At 53.5% G+C, this 22,852-nt stretch overlaps 1 protein-coding gene across 1 annotated transcript in view; it reads left to right on the top strand.

The window, feature by feature from the left end:
- SLC9A1 (solute carrier family 9 member A1) overlaps positions 1-17,591 on the top strand; it is a 47,994-nt gene extending 30,403 nt beyond the window's left edge. Inside the window, exons 2-12 of the mRNA XM_003989699.5 lie at positions 4,181-4,641; positions 7,910-8,160; positions 9,070-9,287; positions 10,503-10,705; positions 12,217-12,306; positions 12,786-12,856; positions 12,973-13,146; positions 13,384-13,498; positions 13,634-13,735; positions 14,959-15,031; positions 15,693-17,591. Of these exons, the coding sequence (XP_003989748.1) occupies positions 4,181-4,641; positions 7,910-8,160; positions 9,070-9,287; positions 10,503-10,705; positions 12,217-12,306; positions 12,786-12,856; positions 12,973-13,146; positions 13,384-13,498; positions 13,634-13,735; positions 14,959-15,031; positions 15,693-16,030 (2,096 nt within the window). The 3' untranslated portion in view covers positions 16,031-17,591. The remainder of the gene's footprint in view (positions 1-4,180; positions 4,642-7,909; positions 8,161-9,069; positions 9,288-10,502; positions 10,706-12,216; positions 12,307-12,785; positions 12,857-12,972; positions 13,147-13,383; positions 13,499-13,633; positions 13,736-14,958; positions 15,032-15,692) is intronic.
- Positions 17,592-22,852: the final 5,261 nt, after the last annotated feature.

Raw genomic sequence — 22,852 nt, 5'->3', positions numbered from 1 at the left:
TGTGTGTGTATGAGAGAGAACTAGAGCGTGTGAATGTGTGTAAGAGTGTGTTATGAGAGAGAGTTAGAGTGTGGGTGAGTGTGTAAGAGGGAGTAAATGTGTGTGAGAGCTGTAAGGGAGTGTGGATACGTGTGTAAGAGAGCGTGGGTGAGAGTAGGGGGGTATGTGTAAGAAGGAGTGAGTGTGAGGAGTGTGTATAAGAGCTCGAGTGAGGATGAGTATGTGTAAAAGGGAGTGTGTAAGAGTGCAAGAGCTTGTGGGTGAGTGTGAGAGACTGCAGTTGAGTGTGTAAGAGGGAGTTTGTAAGAGTGTAGGAGAGCAAGAGTGTGGGTGAGTGTGTGTGTCCCCCAGTCCCCGCAGTTGCCCATCTGCCACCTACACTGGGCAGAGTGGGAAACATCTCTCCCCTCCCATGGTCAGAACTATGTCCGTGGGTTTGCCCTGTGGCCCAGGGATGTGGAATTTCCACACCCTCATGGGAGGCCACGTGGTTTGAGAGACCACTGGGCCTGGAGCTTCCTGGCTTCTCACCGTGGAATGGTCACGTGACACTGACAGGTCACTGGCTGTCTTTGAGTCTCAGTTTCCCTGACCATGTGGCAGAGGGTTTGGATGGTCTCCAGGGTCTGTTCCACTCTCCTGGCTCTGGATCTGATTCCAACCGCCTCTGCCCCACCCCAGATTCCATCCTGGTGATATCACTGCTGCCACAAAGTTTGGGCCCTGGAAGTCCAGCCTCATTTCCTGGCATCTTGGGATCTCCCCTCAGTGCTGGGCCTTTGTCAGGGGGTTGGGGCCTGACTATTCCCCTTTCACCACACGTGGTGTCAGCAAACTTCCCGCACCTTGAGGAGATCTCTAGGGCTACAGGGTGGGGACAGCTGGTAGAGTCAGGGCCTTGGGAGAGGGACAAGCCAGAACAGGCCTTCATGCCCCTCCCCACACCGTACCACTGCGCCCTCCCCACTGGAAACTGCTTTCCAGTAATGTACCGCCTACCAGGGGTAAGGAGCCAAGTGTGGATCCCAGACCTTCCTCTTCAGTCTGGGCTTGGCCCTTCCCTGTCCTTGCCCATCAGGGTCTGCTCACCAAGAGGCAAGGCCAGCACAGGAAGACGCGGGGAGACTCACTCTGGGAACATGGCTCCAGTCCCAGGTACTCTGGGAGCAAGCTTATGTGGCAGAAAGTGCATTGCACCCAAGTCAGGAGGCCTGAGACCTAGTGATCCTGGGTAGCTGGGACCTGTCCTGCCTCCTCTGAGCTCTAGCTTTTCTTCCATCAAAAAGGAGTGCCAGTTGTCTCCTAGCCTAGCAAGGGAGGCCTGATGGCCTAGAAGTCCCAAGAGTGAGTAAAGCATGGCCATTCCCACAAGCTCTTCATGAAGGTTCTGACTTTGAGTGACCTCAGTGTCCCCAGTGCACAGCACCAGCCTGGGCTCAGAGAAAATACCCATGTTTCAGTACAAGATTAATTAGCTCTCTCTGCTACAGATATTCTAAGCTAGAGTAGAATTCTTCCCTTAGACTCTGGGGAAGCTACCGAATCTTGCTTGCCAGGCCCCACCTTTCTCTTCTGCAAAATGGGGACAATACTTATCCCACGGGGCTGTTGTGAGGACTAAAGAGACGCTATATGCCAGGCTCCCAGCACAGTTCCTGGCTCACAGTGCATCTTTAGGAACAATGAACATTCTTCACGTTACTGCTCTTGGCTTGTTTTGCATGTCCCCCTACCCCGTCCTCCCATGTGGTACTCCTCTCTGGGTTTCCAATGCATGGTGTGGCACTTCCCGGTCCCAGGAAAGCTTTGTGGATCGGACTGATAGCATTGGGGGGGGGGGGGGGGCAGGGAGGAATTTGCAAAGCCTGATGTGCTCGATGGAGGTACAGGCTGTCGTCTGCTTGCCTGGGCTGTCTCTTTAGACTATGCCTTCTCCTAAGGCAGCTAGCTGTTGGTGCTCAGTTCCAGGGCAGAATGTCAAGGTCAGCTGGCTAGACTTGGAGCTGGACTCCTGGCCTTGAGGAGCAGCTTCCTGGTGGCCTGCAGGAGCTCTGCTCCCCCAAAGTCCCATGCCATCCTATCTCCCCTCCGGGGCAGTGCAGGTCTCTGGGTGTGGTACCATTGTCCCGTCTCCACTGCTCCGGCCTAGGTTGTCTGACCTTGCTGGGTGCTGGGGGAGAGAGAGAAATCTGGGCAGGGTCTGTGGATTGAAGGTTCGAGAAGGGGAGGCACCGGAGAGGGACTCCTGCCCTAATGTGAACAGACAGGGATGGTCAGGGAATGCTTCCTGGAGCAGCAGGAGGATAGAAGCATGTGGCATCAGCCACACACATGGGGATAGAGGTACAGGAATGGCGTTCTGGAGAGACAGACTAGACCAGGCAAAGATCTAGAGACAAGAGAGGATGTGGTTCATTTGGGCGAAATGCCCCTTCCATTGCACCAGCCAACTGAACACCGGGGGTTACTCCTAGACACTACAAAGACTGGGGAATTTTTCAGCAAGAGGGGAGTTTGGTCAGGTCTGTTTTGAAGTCAAGAGAATTGTACTGGTGGCTTTGGGGTTCTCTCCTCGCCTACAATGGAGACGTGTTTTTTTCTAACATGTTTTGAGTGTCTCCTGGGTGCTTGGCACTGTACCAACGGTTCTGGGCCTAGCTAGTGTTTTGAGGGTGAGTCTTGACTTGTAGCGATACTGGCACTACCCAGATCGGTATTGGAGTGTAGAAGGGGCTTTGGGCATGAGGAGGGATGTTTCTTCTCCTTCCCACGGATCTCACGGGTAATGAGAGCCAAAGCTTGGCCAGATGGGTTGTCAGGAATTTTGTCAGTAATGGCCTAGCCCTGTGCATTTTCAAATCAGTAGATACTTGTTGAGTTCCTACTATGTCCCTAGCCCTGGGGATCTCATTATAAATGGATAGGGAATCTGCCTGCACAGATTACAGGCTAGGGAGGGGTCGGGAGCAAGAACTTTCACCTTAAACAAACCGTCATACTCTCTTAACCAAGCTTACCCTGGGTTTTATGGCACTCAACATGGGGTTAAATGCCTGGGTCTTCTCCACCCACCTCCCCACCCAAAAATAAACCCAAAACCCTTAGGGAGCTTGGGACCAAACCTGGCATTGAAGGAACACCTCTCAGAAGGGGATTTTTGCTACTTCCTAGCTCTGGGTTTGGAGCCTCAGTGTGGACCACTGCTGCTAGCTTGGGGAGAGGGTGTCAGGCAGAGGGGCATGTTCATGCCTTGATGAGGAGGAGGGAGAGTGAGGATTGACTTCTAGAACTTAGGAGTTTGATGGGAGCTACGGGGGGTCAGACCTGGGTTCTGTCCTGGTTCTGCTACTGATTTGCCGTGTGCCCTCATGCAAGTCCCTTCCCCTTCCGGGGCCTCGGTTGCTCTGTCTTTAAAGTGGATGGGATTAGGCTAGAAAACAGGATGGCATATAGGTTTTGTCTCACATGCAAAATGGACTGATCGCCATTGGCTTCTTGAGCAGCTCTCTGGGCTTAGCAGGAAAGCACACGAATCTGGAGTTAGGGGTCACTGTGTACATTCTGTAGGTTTGCAGACGGCAGGTGGTTTGATCCCCAAGTTCCTTTCTGTGCTGATGTTCTTTGATTCTTCTGTGCTTCCTTCTATCTCCTGTGTTATTTCTTGACCAACCGGTTGTCTGCTTTCTGCTTAAACACCTTCGTGATGGGGAACTCACTTCCTTCCCTCAGACAGAATCATTAGATTGTTGTGCCTGGTCTCGAGCTCACATCTGCCACCCTGAACTTGTACCTAGAAAGCTGACTTGGGTTCAGGTGTAGCTAATGCCCTTAGATACTTGGAGCCTCGGTAATCAATGTATGATTTCTGTCTTCCGGAGGCATACAGAGCTGCTTCTTTCCACTATTTTATGACAGAGGCAGAGATAGCATCTGTATATCCTTTGGAAAAAACACTTTAAAAACATTGTCAATTAGTTTATACGGCAAACCCGGTGAAGCTGGTATTACTGCTTCCATTTTACGGATGGTGAAGCCAAGGCTCAGAGAGTTAACAGAGCGGCCCTCCAAGACCAAGCCTGTGCCCCTCTCACCAGCTGCTCCTCTGTCCCCAGCCCTGTCCCCAACCTTCCGTCCTGGCTCGCCGCAAGACCATGGCCTCCTGTTCTCTCACCCTCCGCAGGTTTCCATGTGATCCCCACTATCTCGAGCATCGTCCCGGAGAGCTGCCTGCTGATCGTGGTGGGGCTGCTGGTGGGGGGCCTGATCAAGGGCGTGGGCGAGACGCCCCCCTTCCTGCAATCCGACGTCTTCTTCCTCTTCCTGCTGCCGCCCATCATCCTGGACGCGGGCTACTTCCTGCCGCTGCGGCAGTTCACAGAGAACCTGGGCACCATCCTGATCTTCGCCGTGGTGGGCACACTGTGGAATGCCTTCTTCCTGGGCGGCCTCATGTACGCCGTGTGCCTGGTGGGCGGCGAGCAGATCAACAACATTGGCCTTCTGGACAACCTGCTCTTTGGCAGCATCATCTCAGCCGTGGACCCCGTGGCCGTGCTGGCCGTCTTTGAGGAAATTCACATCAATGAGCTGCTGCATATCCTTGTCTTTGGGGAGTCCCTGCTCAATGACGCCGTCACTGTGGTGAGGGGCAGTGGCCACACACACGTGCACATTGGGCACAGACCTGAATCCAGGTCCAGAGTGAATCCCACATCCACCCGCTAATCACAGTAGCCAAACAGCTAATGTCCATTCCTGCTTACTCTGTGCCAGGCATCACTCTGAGCACTCAGTGTGGATTATCTCATTTAATCCTGATGATGATCTTCGGAGGTGCTTCTTACTTTACAAACGAAGAAGCATCAGGCTCGCTGAAGTTAAACAACTGGCTAACATATGATAGAACCAAGGTTAGAAGTCAGGTCTGTCAGACGTCCGGACCTGAGCTCTTGGCCTTCCCGGGGCATATTCTCTGTCCCTGACTCAGATCGTGATGTGATCTTGGTTAAATTACATATCCTCTTTAGACTTCAGTTTGTCCTTTATAGGCCATTTAGTCTATGAGGGCCATTTCAGCTTTATGTTGGCTGGGTCTTAAGTTATAGTTAGGTGTGTGCAGTGTGGGGGCAGCAGTGGTGGAAAGGGACCCTGCCCTCAAAACCTCCAGAAAGGGCACCTGGCTGGCTCAGTTAGTGGAGCATGCAACTCTTCATTTCAGGGCCACGAGTTCAAGTCCCACATTGGGCATGGAGCCTACTTTAAAAACATAAAAAATAAAATTTATCAAAAAAAAAAAAAAAAAAAAAAAGAACCCTCCAGAAGGTGATAAGTAAAATAGATTGTCTGGGGTTGGCCACTTGCTTATTACCTGACCTTAGGCAAATCACCATACCTCTCTGGGCCTCACCTTTGATAGCTGCAAAGTGGCAGAGCAGATACTGCTTTCCTCCCAGGATCTAGTAAGAACAGACAGCCCCAACACAGAGTCTGGCACATGGCTGTGCTGTATGTGCTCACACATGCCCTTCCTCCCATCTGGTTTCCTCAGGAAACAGGTATGTGTATGTGCACACTCACACATTGTGAAAACACTCCCATTCTCCTAGCTGGCCCCCTCAGAGAGCACTGCACACACGGGAAAACACAAGGAAACACAAGGACACCTGCACGCCAGTGCATGCTCACACACACGCTCCCTCTTCACCCACCCCAGCCCCTCAGGAAGCCGCACTTCAAAGAAGAGACAGACAGCAGTGGGGGGGGGGGGGGGGGCAGCCTCAGCTTCCTCTTCCTCCCCTGCTGCCTTCATCGGGTCCTTGTGGGGCTGGGGGAGCAGCAGTCTGGTCTAAGCAGGCAGGCCTCAGTGCTGGGTCTTCTGGCACCAGCTCTTGCCTCAGTTTCTCCATCTGTAACAAGGATTGCAGTACCCAGCCTGTCATCCTCCCAGGGTTCTTACAGGAGCCACACTTACCAGCAAGTACCAAAGTCAAAGCCCTCCCCAGTTGGGTCTGGGTGTTGGGGTTCAGGTTGGCACTATCGGGGAGCAGTGGGGCCTGCTTATGTCAAGTGGATACCGCAGTCTGGCCAACTTGGGCATCTGGCCATGCCTCCCAAGGTGGTGGCAGTGCTGGTAGTCAGCTCACTTCCTATGTGAGCACTTCCTGTCTGAATATGTATTTGCCTCATCTGATCCACACAGAAACTCCGGGAGGTTGGCACTGTAACTATCCCGTTTTTCCAAGTGAGGAAACTGAGATACTGAGAGGTTAAGGAGCTCATCCAGGGTCATGTTAGCTGATAAATAAGGTAGCTGGGGTTCAGATCTACACAGTCGGAGCCCTGAGCCCACACACTTACCACTATGCTACAGTGCCTCTCTAGTCTGTAGCCGGGTGGGAGAGGAGGACCTCGCCCTTCACCTGCCCCACTGGCCCAGGTAGTGCACTGTGAGGACCCATGAACCTCCTCAGGCCAGGAGTGAGTTTAGGTAGCCGAGGGCTAAGAATGCACCTGCTGTCCACTGCGGGAGCCCTGCCTGTCTCCCAGACAGCTATGGTCCAGGCAGCACTGCAGACTGGCCAGTGCTTGGCATCTCCCCTTCCGTCTGCGCCAGGTCAGACCCTTTCTGGAGCTCTGGCCACAAACATGAGTGCCCTGTTCCCGACATTAAAGCTGAAGGCTCCCCCTGAGTCCCAGGGTCTCAGGCTTTTGCCCTGGAACAGGTCACCACTCCTACCCAGGCCTCCTTGTCTCTAGGTACTGGGGGCTTTGGAGAGTCCTCTTTCAGTAACCCTCAGGTCCTTTTCTCTCTCCCTCAACACCCCCAGGCCTGGAAACTCCAGCTGGTTTCCTGGCAAAGCTGTCTAGGAGAAGGCCTGGTAGCCAGGGAGCTGGCACCTGAGTGGGGGTGGATCCTCAGAGCTGTACCTGCTGGGGAGGGCCTGCCCACTGCTGTCAGGGAGCAAGTTCTGGGCCTGGCTTTGCTGATGGGGTCTGGGGGCCCTGTGTCAAGTCGCTCCACCACTGTGGGCTTCAGTTGAGCAAAGGAGTGGGCATCCTTGGCTCGCTTACCTCATGAGGCTGCTGTGTGTCAAGCAGGGTGACCGTTGTCCAAGGGCTTTACAATATGTGAAGTCCCATTTAAACATCTGACAATAGCATTACAGTGACTGTTTCTTTCCCAGTCCAGGAGGTGGGGAAGCCTCAGAAAGCCTCTAGTTCCATAGTATCTGAGTTTGGCCGTTCACGGTAACCCCCTGAAGAGCTTGTTGAGTAGAGATTTCTGGGCCCCACCTCCAGAGAATCCAAGGCGGGTATGGCCTGCCTGTGTATATTTTCAGAAATTTTCACAGGTTAAGAAGTCCTGTTCTAGTTCATGGTCTGAATTCTCCCTGATTTATGCTGAAGAAGAGACTGAAGTCCAGACAGGGACATGACCTGCCCAAGGTCAGACAGTGAGAGAGGCCCCTTAGTGCCAGGAATAGCTAACACTGTGATAGGCATGGTCCTGGGCACTTTGCCTTTATTAACTAGTTTAGTCCTCACAATAGTCCTGTAAGGTTGGTACTGTAATCCCATTTTATGGCTAGGAAGATTGCAGCACAGGGAGACAGTAATCTGCCCCATGCACACAGCTAGGGCACGGCAGAGCCACTGTTCAACCCAGACAATTTGGGTTCAGAGTTTGTGCTCTTGATCAGCACGGCATGCTGCCTGCCGGAAGCGAGGCCCTCGAGCCCCTGGCCCTGTGGTTTGGACCACCTGCTTGGCACTAGCGTGTCTCCACTATCACGTGGCCTCTTCTTGTGGCCGTGGTCAGTGGAAGGCACATGATCACCCTTGGGTGGACCCGAGAGCTGGAGGGCCAGGGCCCTGCCCTCCTGCCAACCAGCCTGCACGTCCTCCCCAGGTCCTGTATCATCTCTTTGAAGAGTTTGCAAACTACGACCGAGTGGGCATCGTGGACATCGTCCTTGGCTTCCTGAGCTTCTTCGTGGTGTCCCTGGGCGGGGTGTTTGTGGGCGTGGTCTACGGGGTCATCGCAGCCTTCACGTCCCGATTCACCTCCCACATCCGTGTCATCGAGCCGCTCTTCGTCTTCCTCTACAGCTACATGGCCTACCTATCAGCCGAGCTCTTCCACCTGTCGGGTATCATGGCGTGAGTCTGGGCATGGCATGGGGGGGTGGGGGGGGGGCGGCCTGCCAACACAAGGGAGCACCCCAGCGCCCAGCCTCCAGCTCCAGGGATAAGATTCATGCACCAGGCTCCAGGTCCTGGGACTGCCCCGGGAAGCACTGAGTTTAAAGTTCTGGAAAGCCTCAGCCCTGCTACTTCTTCCCTTCATTGGCCTCCAAGGGGGTTCCTTGGTTGTAGCTAGACACAGGCTCCTGCATTCACTGTGCCCTTCTGTAGCCCTAGCGAGAAGGCTTGGGGCTTCCATTGCTGTGAGGAGTCATAGAGGTCCTGAGGCCTCACCTGGGCCTCACAGTCAGGGTAAGGTGGAGAAGCAGTGAGGTGTGCCCGGTAGAGCAGGACATTGGAAGTGGAGAGGCCGGGTTGGATCACAGGATTCAGGGTGACCTTGAGGAGGCCAGGCCAGCAGGAGCAGAGCTCAGGTATGGACCCCAGGCCAGGAGAGCTTGGGCAGCTACTGTGGAGACCCCCATCTGTGAGACACCGCACTCCAGGGCAATAAACCAAGGCCACGGACATGTGTAATTGACTCCTGTTAGGCAAAGAGGCAGCATGGCCTTGGGGAGGAGGCACAGGCCTGGGAGTCGGGCAGACCTCGGTTTGCATCTTAGCTCTGCCACTCACTGGCTAACAGTGGAAGGGTGAAGTGTCTCTTAACTCTCAGGTCCCTCAGCTGAAAAATGCAAAAACATGACGGTGTCTGAGGGTTGAGTGAGAGGATTGAGCTGGAAAAGTCGCGTGAAGCCCACCGTGAGTGCCTGACCCGTCAGAGGAGCTCAGTAAATGGGTATCGCTCAGCCTCCCTGGCAGTGGAAGGGCTTTGGGAAGGTGCAGCTCGCCTGAACCCCGAACTCTGCTCTTTCCTGACCCCAGACTCATTGCCTCGGGAGTGGTGATGCGCCCCTACGTGGAGGCCAACATCTCCCACAAGTCCCACACGACCATCAAATATTTCCTGAAGATGTGGAGCAGTGTCAGTGAGACCCTCATCTTTATCTTCCTCGGCGTCTCCACGGTGGCTGGCTCCCACCACTGGAACTGGACCTTTGTCATCAGCACCCTGCTCTTCTGCCTCATCGCCCGAGTGCTGGGTGAGGTCCTGGGCTGGAGCCGGGTGGAGGTGTGTGTGCGAGCGTGCGCGGTGGGGGCAGGGGGTCGGCTGAGGGCGGGGGGAAGGGTGCCCTGTGTGGAGAGCCCCTGCTTGGCTGTGCAGCAGGTGCTCCCCTGCCCCTCTCTGCCATGCTGAGACCACGATGGGTCCTCGAGAGGAGCCCATGCTCACGGTGAGTCTGTGACCTCTGGGAAGACGGTCGTGTGTGAGTGCACGGAGGGGCCTCAGGGAGCCTGTGCCACAGAGCTTGGGTTTGTGAATGTTTTCCGCGTGGTCCTGTGGCGCCGATGACTCAAGCCCTTGAAAAGCTGAGGACGGCTCCTCCAAACCTGGCCGCGCCGCCAGCCCAGGGCCACACCCAGGGACCAGGCCTCCAGTCCTTGGGTCCTGCTTATACTTTCCAGACACGCCTCACCTCAGAGACTGTATCACTTCCCCCTCTGGGTCTCACTCACCTCTCCTCTGAGACTAGGTCTTTGGTCCCCAAGCCTGACTGGGTGTCACATCCACTCGGTGCACTGTTCTAAATCCCCTTTCTTCCAGGGCCTCATCCTCCAGAGATTCTGGTTCTGTGCTTGAGGTTGCATCCAAGTCTCTGCATTTAAAAAACAAAAAAAAACCAAAATACCCACAACGTTTTAGGGGCGCCTGGGTGGCTCAGTCGGTTGAGCGTCCACCTTTGGTTCAGGTCATGTGTGATCTCGCAGTTCTTGAGTTCGAGCCCGGCATTGGGCTCCGAGCTGTCAGTACAGCAGGAGCCTGCTTCAGATTCTGTGTCTCCCTCTCTCTGCCCCTCCCCCACTTGCACTCTGTCTCTCCCTCTCAAAAATAAAGAAGCATTAAAAAAAAAAAAGAAATTAAGAAAACTTTTTTATTATGGAAAATTTGAAGCACACAGAAAATTTGAGCCCATGAACCCATTATAATTAATAGATACCAACATGTGGCCAGCCTTGTTTCAGCTCTTCTCCCACCCGCCTTCTGACATCCAGCCACCGGAGGCCTTGTGATATCTCTAAAGCACATCCAGGTTGGGAAACCCTCTGAGGGATCCACCCAGCTGTTGGCTGAGGGACCCAGGAAATGAGCCCGCTGGGTGGGTGTACTCGCGGAGGCTTCCTCCAGACAGAGCGGTTTCGGGGAAGCCGGGAGGGGCTGGGGATAGTTTGACACTCTTCCTGCCCTTCCCTGGCAGGTGTGCTGGGCCTGACCTGGTTCATCAACAAGTTCCGAATTGTGAAGCTGACCCCCAAGGACCAGTTCATCATTGCCTACGGAGGCCTGCGAGGGGCCATCGCCTTCTCCTTGGGCTACCTCCTGGACAAGAAGCACTTCCCCATGTGTGACCTGTTCCTCACTGCCATCATCACTGTCATCTTCTTCACCGTCTTTGTGCAGGTGCTGGACAGGATGGAGCAGCCCTGCCTGGGGACCCTGGGTCTGCCAGTGAGAGGGGGCCACGGGTTCTAGTTCACTGATAACTTGCTGTGCAATCTTGGGCAAGCCACTCCCCCTTTCTGGGCCTCAGTTTCCTTAATTGTGAAGGGGGAATTATGATAGTGAGCAACCGATCAGAAAGTAGAGCAGCCAGAATGCTGCCTAACTTAGTTAGAGATCCAGATGGCATTGAGAGAAGTGGGTGCAGTCAGCAGGCCCACAGGCTCTTTACAGGGCTTTGGGGAAGTGATTTAATGTCCTAGGATCTCAGTTTCTGTGCCTGTAAAATGGGATAATCATAGCACAACGGGGGGAGCTAGAAAGGTTGTTGAGTTGGGCAGCAGGAGGTCTGGAGTCAGCCCGAGCTGTGCTGCCCCTGTGTGACCCTGGAAAAGACCCTCCTCCCTTTTCTGGGCTCAGTTCCCCATCTGTGAAGTGAGGGCATCGGCTTAGATGATCCCAGAGTCCTTCCAGCCTTGCTGGTCAGTATTTTCTGTGCATTTAAATGAACCTGGCTTAGCTGAGAGTCCCCCCAATCCCCTCAGAATCCCCAAGGAAACCCAGCCTGGATGGCGGAAATTTGCTCCACCTTACCTGACCTGTGACTTTGGGCAGGTGAGAAATGGTCTGTCTAGGCCTCCATTTCTATCCCCTCTGTCTTTCCTAGATATAAATCGTGGCAAAGCCTTAGCTGGGAAACAGCATTGCCTTCTCAAAAGAAAAAGATATGGCAGCATCCTCCTGGGGCTAGACTTACCTTCTGTCCTTAATAAGGATAGGGGGCTGCCTCCTTCACCCGCTTGCCCTGTTTCCATCTTCAAAAATATTTTATGACCTTAACTTTGCAGTTGTATATGGTAATGGTTTACCAAGCCCATTTTCAATGAAGTCAGCATTGAGGGAGGGCCTTCCTGCTTGGGTCTGAATCCAGCTTTACTACTCCTGTGAGACCTTAGAAAGTTACTTACCCTCTGTGTCAGTTTCCTCATCTGTAAAATGGGGACAATGGAAAGATCTACCTCTTAGGGTCATTGTGGGTATTCACGAACTAATACTAGTAAATCACAGCTGGCACCTGGAAAACATGCAGTTAAATTTGCTGTCACTTTTACTAGGTTATCAGTGGCAGTCCTGTGAGGGAGGCAGAGCAGAAGTAGTTTTCCCTATCAGCCAGGCCTGACTTCTCTGGGGTTGCAAAGTATGTCTGTGGCGGAGCCCACATTTGAACCCAGGCCCTCCGACCCCTCGCCCCGGCTAAGGGAGTCATTCCCCTGGATGGGCTCGTGTCTTCAGGAAGAAGCAGCCCTTAAGGACCTGCCTTTATACGATGGCTGGCATGGAGGTTGAGAGATTGGGGACCTCAGAGCAGAGGGCATACCAGCCTCAGGAGCTCTGCAGGTGGGGGCAGGGGAGGCTGGGCCTCCCTGCCAGGGTAGCAGAACTGGAGTGCCTGACACCTACCTACCCCCCAGGGCATGACCATTCGGCCCCTGGTAGACCTGTTGGCTGTGAAGAAAAAGCAAGAAACAAAGCGTTCTATCAACGAGGAAATCCACACACAGGTACTGGAAGCTGGGCCTTGGCGCTCAGTTGCAAAAGGCTCGGGGAGCTGGGGAGCAGCCAGGCCTCACGTCCGTTGCCTCACTCAGCTCCTTCCTCCCTCATCCCCGTGTTGGGTCATCCTTCAGCCCCTTGAGGTCACCATATTGTGCCATAGGCAGGTGTGGTGTGGGCAGCCAGGAGTGCCAGGAGGGGGGGTCATGCTATCTCTACCTCTACTGGGAATCTATTGCAGGCATTGGGCACAGGTGGGTTCAGGGAAGGGGGCTCAGCCAGGCCCCAGAGGCAGAGGGTTTGAGGTGCCATGGGTTCAGGATGAGTGAGGTGTTGGTGCCACCTCCTGGCTGCTCCTGGAACTACAGGGCTGGGCTGAGCAGAGCTACACTAGAGTGGAAGGTGTGGTGGGGGGGGAGGCATTCAGAAGTCTCCGTAGGGAAGGAGCCCAGTAGTGAGGCTTGACCTGGCCCTGGGCCCATTTCAGTTCCTGGACCACCTTCTGACAGGCATCGAGGACATCTGTGGCCACTACGGCCACCACCACTGGAAGGACAAGTAGGTGGCAGCCCTGGTGGGCGGGGAGGGGCAGGTGAGGGTCTCCCCACCTGGGTGTCATCCCACCCTGAGGAACTGGCTCCATGCATCTCCTCCCTCCTCCCCCCTCCCGCCAGGCTCAACCGGTTTAACAAGAAGTATGTGAAGAAGTGTCTGATAGCCGGGGAGCGCTCCAAGGAGCCACAGCTCATCGCCTTCTACCACAAGATGGAGATGAAGCAGGCCATTGAGCTGGTGGAGAGCGGTGGCATGGGCAAGATCCCTTCTGCTGTCTCCACTGTCTCCATGCAGTGAGTGCCCATGGCCGATGCTGGCAGCTTCTGCACACACACCAACCTGGCAGGCCGCCGGGGGGGTGGGGGGCAGGCCCCTCTGTTGTCCAAGCAGGGTGGGTGAGAGGGCTGCAGGGCCACAATGAGGACCACCCCCACCCCCAGGCCATCCCCTGGGTGACCTCCTGGCCCGGACCCTGCACTCCAGGGTCACAGGAGTTCTCCCGGGGACCTAACCTGTGCCCTGTTGTCCAGGAACATCCACCCCAAGTCCCTGCCTGCCGAGCGCATCCTGCCAGCTCTGTCCAAGGACAAGGAGGAGGAGATTCGCAAAATCCTGAGGAACAACTTGCAGAAGACCAGGCAGCGGGTGAGGGGCTGCTCCCCGCCTGGTGCCCTTACAGCAGAGGAGTCTCTCTGCTCCAGCCCTGCCCCACACGTGCCCAGACCCCCCCTGGCTCCTCCAGGCCCAGCTTCTAGTGCCTGATGGCTGTTCCTCCCACAGCTGCGGTCCTACAACAGACACACACTGGTGGCAGATCCCTATGAGGAGGCCTGGAACCAGATGCTGCTGCGCAGACAGAAGGCCCGGCAACTAGAGCAGAAGGTGCGTCTAGGACTGGAGCTGGCTCCCGCCTTTCCGGGAGTCTGGGTTCTTCCCACACCCCCACCACCAAGCCCCTTTGAAGAGAGAGCCTCTGCAATCTGGGTTTTTTGGGGTTTTTTTGGGGGGGGGGCCTCCTCCACTTGTATTGAAGGCTGAGCCCCAGGGCAGGTTCCAGAAAGCTGCCTCTTCTTCCACTTCCTTCCCTCTCAGAGCAGCAAAGAGGCCATTGCTGTCTCATCGTATCCTCAGACATCTGAGTCTATCCATGTGCTCTAACCCCTCATTTTCTTTTTTTTTTTTAACGTTTATTTATTTATTTTGAGAGAGAGAGATTGCATGCACACATGTGAGCAGGGAAGGGGCAGAGAGAGAGAGAGAGAGAGAGAGAGAGAGAGAGAGAGAGAGAGAATCCCAAGCAGGCTCCACACTGTCAGAGCAGAGCCCGACACAGGGCTTGAAAGTATGAGAGACGGGCAGCTGGGTGGCTTGGTTGGTTAAGCATCCGATTCCAGCTCAGGTCATGATCTTGCGGTTCATGGGTTCAAGCCCCACATTAGGCTCTGGGCTGACAGCTCAGAGCCTGGATCCTGCTTCAGATTCTGTGTCTCCCACCTCCACCCTTCTCTCTCTCTCTCTCTCTCTCTCTCTCTCTCTCTCTCTCTCTCTCTCTCTCTCTGTCCCTCCCCCTCTTGTGCTCTCCCTCTCTCTCAAAAATGAATAAATAGACATTAAAAAAATATATGAGAGATCAGGACTTGAGCTGAAATCAAGACTGAGCCGACTGAGCCACCCAGGTGTCCCTAGGATAGAACAAGGGCTTAAGGGAAGATAAGAACCTGAGTTCAGTTTAGACTATGGCACTGAGATACCTGAGGGCCATTTGGGGTCCAGTTCTCCTGAGCTGACTTTATGGACCTCAGGGGCGAGTGTGGACTGGAGTAGATAGAGACCAGGGCAGTGTCACTGTGTGAGAGGCAGGGCAGTTTAAGGCTGCTCAGGAGATTGCATGGCCTGACCACAGGCTGGGCCAAGCCTTCGGGAACCCCTAAAGTGCCAGCACGGCCTCAGCGCTGGCAGAGGCAAGTGAAGAGCCTGGTGAGGAACTGCCAAAGAGGGAGCCAGCACCCGGGCACCAGCTCGCCAAAGGAGGGTGTGGCCATCGGCCTCAGGCGCCATCCAGAGGGGCTGCCCGCACTCACCCCTGTCTGCCCTCTCTCTGTCAGATCAACAACTACCTGACGGTGCCGGCCCACAAGCTGGACTCACCCACCATGTCGAGGGCCCGCATTGGCTCAGGTAAGGCAGAGTGCAGGGTGCCTGACGAGGGGCCTTGAGGTGGGGCACTCACTGCCAGTGTCTCCTGAAGATGAGGCTCTGACAGGAATGGGGCTCAGAGAACCGCTGGGGAGGACAGGCTACTCCCTCTGACCTCCTCCCAAGCTGTGAGCTCCTTCTACATCAGATGGAGTTGGGGATCCCCCAAGGGGGCAGAAGAATGGCCCTGCTGTCCTCCCTAGGGACAGAGGTGCTTCACGTGGGGCTCACGGTGAGGACCGCGGAGGGGGTTGGTGCCTGGCGGTGAGGCAGGAAGGGTCTGCACCATTGGGATATCCCAACATGTGAGGGAAATGGCAGCGGACCTTCTCCCAGGCCTGGGCCCCAGGGGCAGGTGGTGACTCAGGAAGGGGCCCTAATCCTTGGTCTGAGGAGGGTCACCTTTGGGAGTCCCTGGTCTAAGGAGAGGAGCACAGTCTTACCTTCGGAGCCCCAGCCTGAAGGGAAGAGAAACCATCTGATGAGGGCTCATATGGAGCCATGTGGAGTAATCCTGAAACGTGGCAGCATTGCCATGCTCCTAGGAAGGTTCTGGGGGGGTTGCTGACCCACATCAAGGTGGAGCACACGCCAGGCCAGACTCAGGGCAGAAGCCAACGTGTGCCTTGCTCTTGGTCCCCAGACCCCCTGGCCTATGAGCCGAAGGCCGATTTGCCTGTTATCACCATCGACCCAGCCTCCCCGCAGTCGCCCGAGTCTGTGGACCTGGTGAACGAGGAGCTGAAGGGCAAGGTCTTGGGGCTGAACCGGGATCCAGCGAGGGTGGTGGAGGAGGACGAGGAGGACGATGGGGGCATTGTGATGCGGACCAAGGAGCCCTCATCCCCAGGCACCGATGATGTCTTCACCCCTGGACCAAGTGACAGCCCCAGCTCCCAGAGGATACAGCGCTGCCTTAGTGACCCAGGTCCTCACCCTGAGCCTGGGGAGGGAGAGCCTTTCATCCCCAAGGGGCAGTAGCGCTGGAGTCAGCGGGCAGTGCCCATCCCACCACAGACTCTCCCACCAGAACAGGGGCTGCTGGGGGAGCTGGGGACTCCCCTCGTCCTTCCTGACCTGGATTGGCCCTGCCCCTCCCTTGACCGCATGGCAGCTGGGCCCACAGCCCCAACCGCAGCACGGCTTCCCCTGCCTCCTGGGAAGCGCCCTCCCTCCCACCAGGACTGCCTTCTCAATCCATTTGGCAGAACTGTTGGGCTGGGAGGCAGATTCTGCCCCTTCCTGATCCAGGCTGTCTCCCAAACCTGGCCCAGGGCCTCTGGGATTCCCAGCCCTCAGAGGCCTGCCTCCTACTCCATCGCCCTTCTCATTCAAACCAATCTTAGTTCCTAACCAAAGAGCCTCTGGCTCAGTCTTGGTCCCACCTGGAAAGGGAAGGAGCCGAGACCTCTCTTGGCCTAGGCTGGGCCCTACATTAACAGTGGGAAGACTAGGGGACCAGGTATCTGACTGGGGTACGAATCAGTGACACACGGCAGGCCCACCCTCCTCCTGCTGGCTCTGTCACCTGGCCAGCCACCCTGACCTGTCTTCACTCAGAGCTGCAGGCCGAGAGCATATCTGAGCTTCCCTGACTGGAGCTGGGGCACTTTGGACAGTGATGTGACTTAGCTTTCCAGACTGCTTCCCCAGGGACCACCAGACCCTTCAGGGGCTACTGTCAGGGGAGGGACTGTCAGGGGATCCAGAAAGTGCTGCCTTTTTATCTGTTTTGTCTGTTCACACTCCATGTATGATTCAGTTTGCACAGAGGGCATTCCTGTTTTTAAAACATTTTGAACACCCCTGATTGAACAGAGCTCTGGCCCTCCTACTCCAGAGCATTACCCCTCCTCGTTTGTGCCTGTCTGCCCAACACTCTCCCCCAGATCAGTCCTCTGCCTCCTGGGCTCTTAACTGTGGCCCTAAGGCTGTGATTTTAGAAGTGACCACACAACACATCCCGATTCATGATTCTCTCTAACTCACTGATGCTGGGCCTCCTGGCACCTCCTTTGCTCTTGGGCCTGACCCTCAGTCCCTGCTGACCTGTTCTTTCTCTCATTCCCCCCACCCACCCCCTAGGCCCCTGGACCTCTTATGTGCCCCCAGACTCCCCCTCTTATGTGCACCGCACCCAGCTTGCTGTGGAGCCCAGCCCTTGGGGGAGAAGGCCTTCCCCCAGCATCTCCCACCCCACCAGGGCTGGTGGTGGGCAGAGTCCTGGGCCCTTAGGGGCCTTTGCTCACAGGCACACACTCCCACCCCCACTGCCACCATGGCCAGGCCCAGGCCTATTGGTGTCTGTCCTTCCCCAGGATTGTGCAATAGTCAGAGTGCCCCTCTTCCCAGCGGACTGGGCAGTGGGTGCTCATCTGTCCCCCTCCTCTCCGTGCAAGTGCTGTTTTGGGCAGGAGTCCCCATGCAAGGGTGACATTGACAACCATGTTCAAAGCCACCACAGCTGCTGCCGCTCTGCTGCCTGTACAGAAGAAACCGAATCTTTTTCATATTCTAATAAACACGTGTGAGTTTTTATACAGTTGAGGGCTGCTTCCTAGGGACCAGGACTTTGGGAAGGAGGGTGGCCTGGCCTGGGCGCCTGAAGGACTTAGCTCAATGGCTAGCGCAGAGAAATGCCTAATCCGTGTCAGCAGCTGGTGTGGTTATTGCTGTGTGCCAGGCCCTGGAGATAACAGCAGTGGGCAAAGCAAGATGCTCCCTGCCCTCCGGAGCCTCCGGCCTCCTGAGGAGAGAGCACTATCCAGCAGACGTTCATGCAGACCACGAAAAACCCAGTGTGTTTGTGAATGACAGCGAGTGAAAGGGGGTCGGGAGTGGCAAGGAGGACTATCCTGAGTGATCTTAGGAAAGGACTAGAGAATAAGCTGAGATTGATCAGGTGATGAAGGTTTCAGAGAGTTCCTGAATATTCTAATTGGGAGCTGCACATGCGAAGACCTTAGGATCTGAGAAACGACCGGTTTGGCTGGGTCAGAGAGTGACAGGAAGGGAGGCAAAGATGGGACCTTGTAATCCTTGGCTAGATTTTGATTTATACATAAGGGCAGTGGGAAGGTTCTGGTACCTGTAAAGTGGGGACAGTAACGTGGATGAAAGTGCTCAGGTGTGTAAGGTTCAGCACTGTGCAGGGTGCCCGATGGGCTCAGTTCAGTGGAGGTTGGATCCCTGAGGTGCATTTCCAGGAGCTGACCACCAGAGGGCAGTGGGGCCTTGGCACACACCCCAGGCACCCTTGGAAGGTGGGCTGTCCAGGAAATCATCTTGTTTGCTTCGACTGGGAGTCAGGAGTGGTCAGTGCAAAGGGACTGTAGGGAAGGACCATGCCATCCGTTCCTGTGTCAATCGATGTCTCAACAAGAAACAGACGATACACCCAAAGGGATACTGAAGAGCCTTCAACTAAAGGATTCTTTACAGAGGTGTGGGCAGGGTTACGGGAACCTACCAGGAACGGGGCCCAGGGGACTCACACTTCAGAAAGCCATTACAACCCCTAGACTCCCTCCCCCTAGGACAAGAAGAAGGAGCTGTACCTAGAGGAGGGGGCCACCCTGCCGGAGCCACAGCCATAGGGAGCAGAGCAAAGCCCCTGCCAGACGGGGAAGCAGGGGATAAATACTCTGCTTTTGATCCTGCTGGTGCCTCCCCTTAGCCAAATCCACTAGGGAGCCAGAAGGGAAGGCACCTGAGTAACTTGGGTCAGCCTTGCAGTAAAGGGAGCAAGGAGAGAGTGGATTTAGGGGACAGGACATCCAAACAGCCATGCCTTTTGCCCCCACCATCCACTGATCCTTCAGATGAAAAACTCATGTCTCTGTTGCTTAATGATTACATAATTTCTGTTTGGGGTGATGGCAAGTTTTGGAAATAGATTATGATGCTGGTTGCTACCTTGCATGTACTGTGAAGGTACAAAGTGCCACTGATCATTTACTTTAAAATGGCTCATTTCATGTAAACTTCACCTCAATTTTCTAAAAATGGAAGGAAAGCTCATCTTCAATAGGAGAAACACAGTCTCATCAACCACCACCTCCTTCTCATACTTAACCATACTCTTGTCATCGTCTGGTCATACCCTTTAACTTAAAACGTCACCCATCACCAGGGCTCTTCCAGTAAGATGGGGTGGGGGGTGGGTGCAGAAAACCAACCACAGAAACCCAGAAACCCACTACAGCACCCCCTTCTGCCGCTCGCTGGTCACAAGGCGTAATTTTGCACTCAATGGCAACCCTCTTCCACCCCCTTCTCTGTCCCTCTTCCCAGCTGCTAGCTCTCTAGCTGGTTTGGTTCTTTACCTGGTGGGTAAGAGCCATACAGTTCAGGTTCTTCTTGGTCTTCGGTTTGAAGGGTTGCCAAGTTTCCCGTTGACGGTCGTTATTGGACATGGGAGATCCAAGAGGCGCCCAGTACTCTGGATTCCAAACATAGCCTTCCTGCCCATCCCCCATTTTCCTTCTGGTAACCTAGATCAATCACACTATCTTGTACAGTTGATCCCCTCTCTGCCTTTTGATTAGATAACATACAGAGCTCCAATTGAGCCAAGGGAAAACTACTTCCAATCTAAAGGAACCATTTATGTGTTCCCTGGAGGAAGTATTCCTCCTTTGGGCACTAAGGACTGTAGACTTACCGAACACAAAGTTGAGGGGATGGAAAGGAAAAATTCCTCCAGTGGGTTATTTGGAATAATATTGAGAGGAGCCACTCCCATTGCTACCTACTCCTTGGCCCCTGGGCTTCTGCCTTCTGGCTATGAGAGGTGGAGCCGGATATTGGCCACTGATTTAAAGCACATACTGCTTTCTACTTCTCAACCTAACCTTGCAGAGTACCTCCCAACTGGTGCTTTAACACTATTCTATCCATTCAGCTATTTATGAGTGACAGGGTACGTTGTAAGTACAGTGCATTAAGACCACTGCTGTTTGCCCCTCACCATAAAATGAAGTTAGGCAATGTGTGACATGGCCTAGTGATGAGTAAGGCATTCTGGAAAGTCCAGAGATGATGGTGCTGGCGGAATCCTTGCAGGCAGGGAAGGCAAGTCGGTACCACAAATACATATTTATTACCGTGAGCTGATAACTGTTCCCTTCACAAAAGAAGGAGTTAGCGTAATCAACCTGCCAATGGGAAGCTAGCTAGCTGGTAACCCTAGAACAGTAGGTCTCAAAGGTTTGGTCTCAGAAATCCTTTACATTCTTAAAAAATACTGAAAAATTATACTCTTAAAAATTAAAAAGGGATTCTTGTGGGGGGGAGGGGGTATTTATTTTCCTGGATTAAAAATTAAGCTTTAAAATACTCATTTAAAATGAATAAATCTAGTATGTTAATATAAAATTTTGAATGAAAACTTTTTCAAAACAAAAACTGTGAGGAGAGCAGCATTACTTAACGTTTTTACAAATTTCTAAAGAGATTGGGCTTAATACAAGACAGCTAGCTTCTCAAATCTTCAGCATTTAGTGTGTTGTACATATGTCAGGCCTCTGGAAAATTCCACCATACACTCATGAAACAATGACAATGAAATAAGCAAAGAATGCCTTAGTATTAATATGAAAATAGATTTTACCTCACAGAACTCCTGGAAGAATTTGGGGGACCCCCAGGGGTTCCTAGTTTACACTTTGAGAACCATTGCCCCAGGGAATGGTGCCACATGGGAAACTCTTGGTCTTTGCTGATGGCAGCTTGGGCGCTCAGCAGCGCCAGTTGTCCATTCGATTCGGTGAGGGAAATGGGTTGAGCCTGTGTGTATTAGTTTTCTGTGGCTGCTGTAATAAATTACCACAGATTTAGTGGCGTCAAACGACACAGATTTATTGTATTACGGTTCTGGAGGTCAAGAGCTTGGCATAAGTCTCACTGGGCTGAAATCAAGGTGTCAACAAAGCTGCATTCCTTTCTGAAGTCTCTAGAGGAGAGAGAATCTTTTTCTCGCTTCTAGAGGCTACCTGCATTCCTTAGCGTGTGCCCTCCTTCCATCTTCAAAACTAGTCACAGCCAATCCTTTCCCACATCACACCACCCTGACACTGACTACCTCCTGCTTCCACATTTCAAGACCCTTGTGATTCCTTTGGGCCCATCCAGATATTGCAAGATAATCTCCCTACCTTTACAGTCCGCTGATCAGCAACCTTAATTGTATCTGCTACCTTAATTCACCTTTGCCATATAAAATATATTCACAGATCCCAAGAATTAGGACATCTCTGGGAGCTCACTTATCCTGCCTACCTTACTATGAATAGCCCCTATCCCTGCCACCATGGCCACTTTGTATGTGGGCCCATTGAGTAAGAACCAAGGTAGCTGGGAAAAGAAGTTGACATCTGCAGAATAGATCTCATCCAATTATTTAGAGGCTTCTTCTTAATGGATGCTCTCTCAGGGCATTTGTGTGGGTCAGAAATAGCTTTACCACCTGTGCCCATTTCAGGCAGTCTGTCCATATATTCCTCTCTCAGACCTCACCACCGATCTCTCAATCTCGTTATTTTCGGGTTTCTGACCAGCCAGCAAACTTGTTAGTCCCTCTTCATGAATCAGTGTAGATCTGTACCTCAGGTCATCTCACCTTCCACACAAAATGGACAATCTATATAATCAGAAGTTCTACCCTGATACTCTGAGAGGTTATCCCTTCATCACTGTCTTTTAGAGATGCCCTCGGTGTGGCTTTAATGCAGCAGCTGTCCACTTGTGGCCGGTGCTTACATACCGTGCAGACCCATTTGGAAATCACGTCTGTGCTTTTCCCTCCAAGTTAACTGGTCAAAGCAACTTCCCCAACTAGAGGGAGAAGCAGTGAAGCAATGAGAGGAGATGCCATGGGAATTTGAACCACCTGCTCATGCAATTTCCCTGTGCCTTCTGGACTTGCTCAGACCTGATCTCCTATATACTATTGAATAATAGAATGCTGCCATGCATGTCCAATTTTATGATTAGCTGGATCAGATAATATCCAGTTCTGGTTGCATGGGTCACTTGGTGTCCACAGTCAGGCATTCAGTTTCCATTTATGTCCAGTTGTGAGCCAGGAGATTTTTTTTTTTTTAAGAGAGGTAAAGAGGGCACGAGTGAGCAAGGGGCTGTGAAAGAGAATCCCAGGAGGGACAGAGGGAGACAGAGAGAAGCAGAGCTCATCCGAAGCAGGGTTCAAGCTCATCCAAAGTGGCGCTCCAACTCACAAACCGTGAGATCGTGACCTGAGCCAAAGTGAGATGCTTAATGGACTGAGCCACTCAGGGACCCAGAGCTGTTTTTAAATGGAGACTAGTTATTGGAAGAAGAGAGCATGAATTAATCCAAAACCCTAAGGGTCTGTGACTGTGTTGCAACTCTCCCATTGGAGCTTGTCTGTACAGCATCTTTTTCGGCCATAGTCACTTCCAAGCCCTAAAGCACATGTGACAGGGCAGCCTGGGCCTGAAGTCTTCTGTCTGCAGGGCCTCACTTGAAACTTGCAGTCTTGCAGGTTTTTCAGTAAATGGGCAGAACAGCACGACCAAATGTGATAAGCGTTGCCTCGAAAATCCAGTATCCCATCCAACATTTTGCCCCTTTCTTTGCAGTGGGCACCATAAAGTTCAGCAACCTGTCTTTCGTTTTACAGATGTCTCGACATGCCCCCAGACCACCAGATACCCTAGAAAGTTCACTGACATGACATGCCTCCGGATTTTTGTGAGATTTCTCACCCTTCCTTTGGCATGCATAGGTTCTACCAAGAATCTAAAGTGCTCCCCATATCCTGCT

The sequence above is a fragment of the Felis catus genome, chromosome C1 (assembly GCF_018350175.1).
Source record: "Felis catus isolate Fca126 chromosome C1, F.catus_Fca126_mat1.0, whole genome shotgun sequence".
Lineage (NCBI taxonomy): Eukaryota > Metazoa > Chordata > Mammalia > Carnivora > Felidae > Felis > Felis catus.
This window is presented reverse-complemented; position numbering and strand designations above follow the sequence as displayed.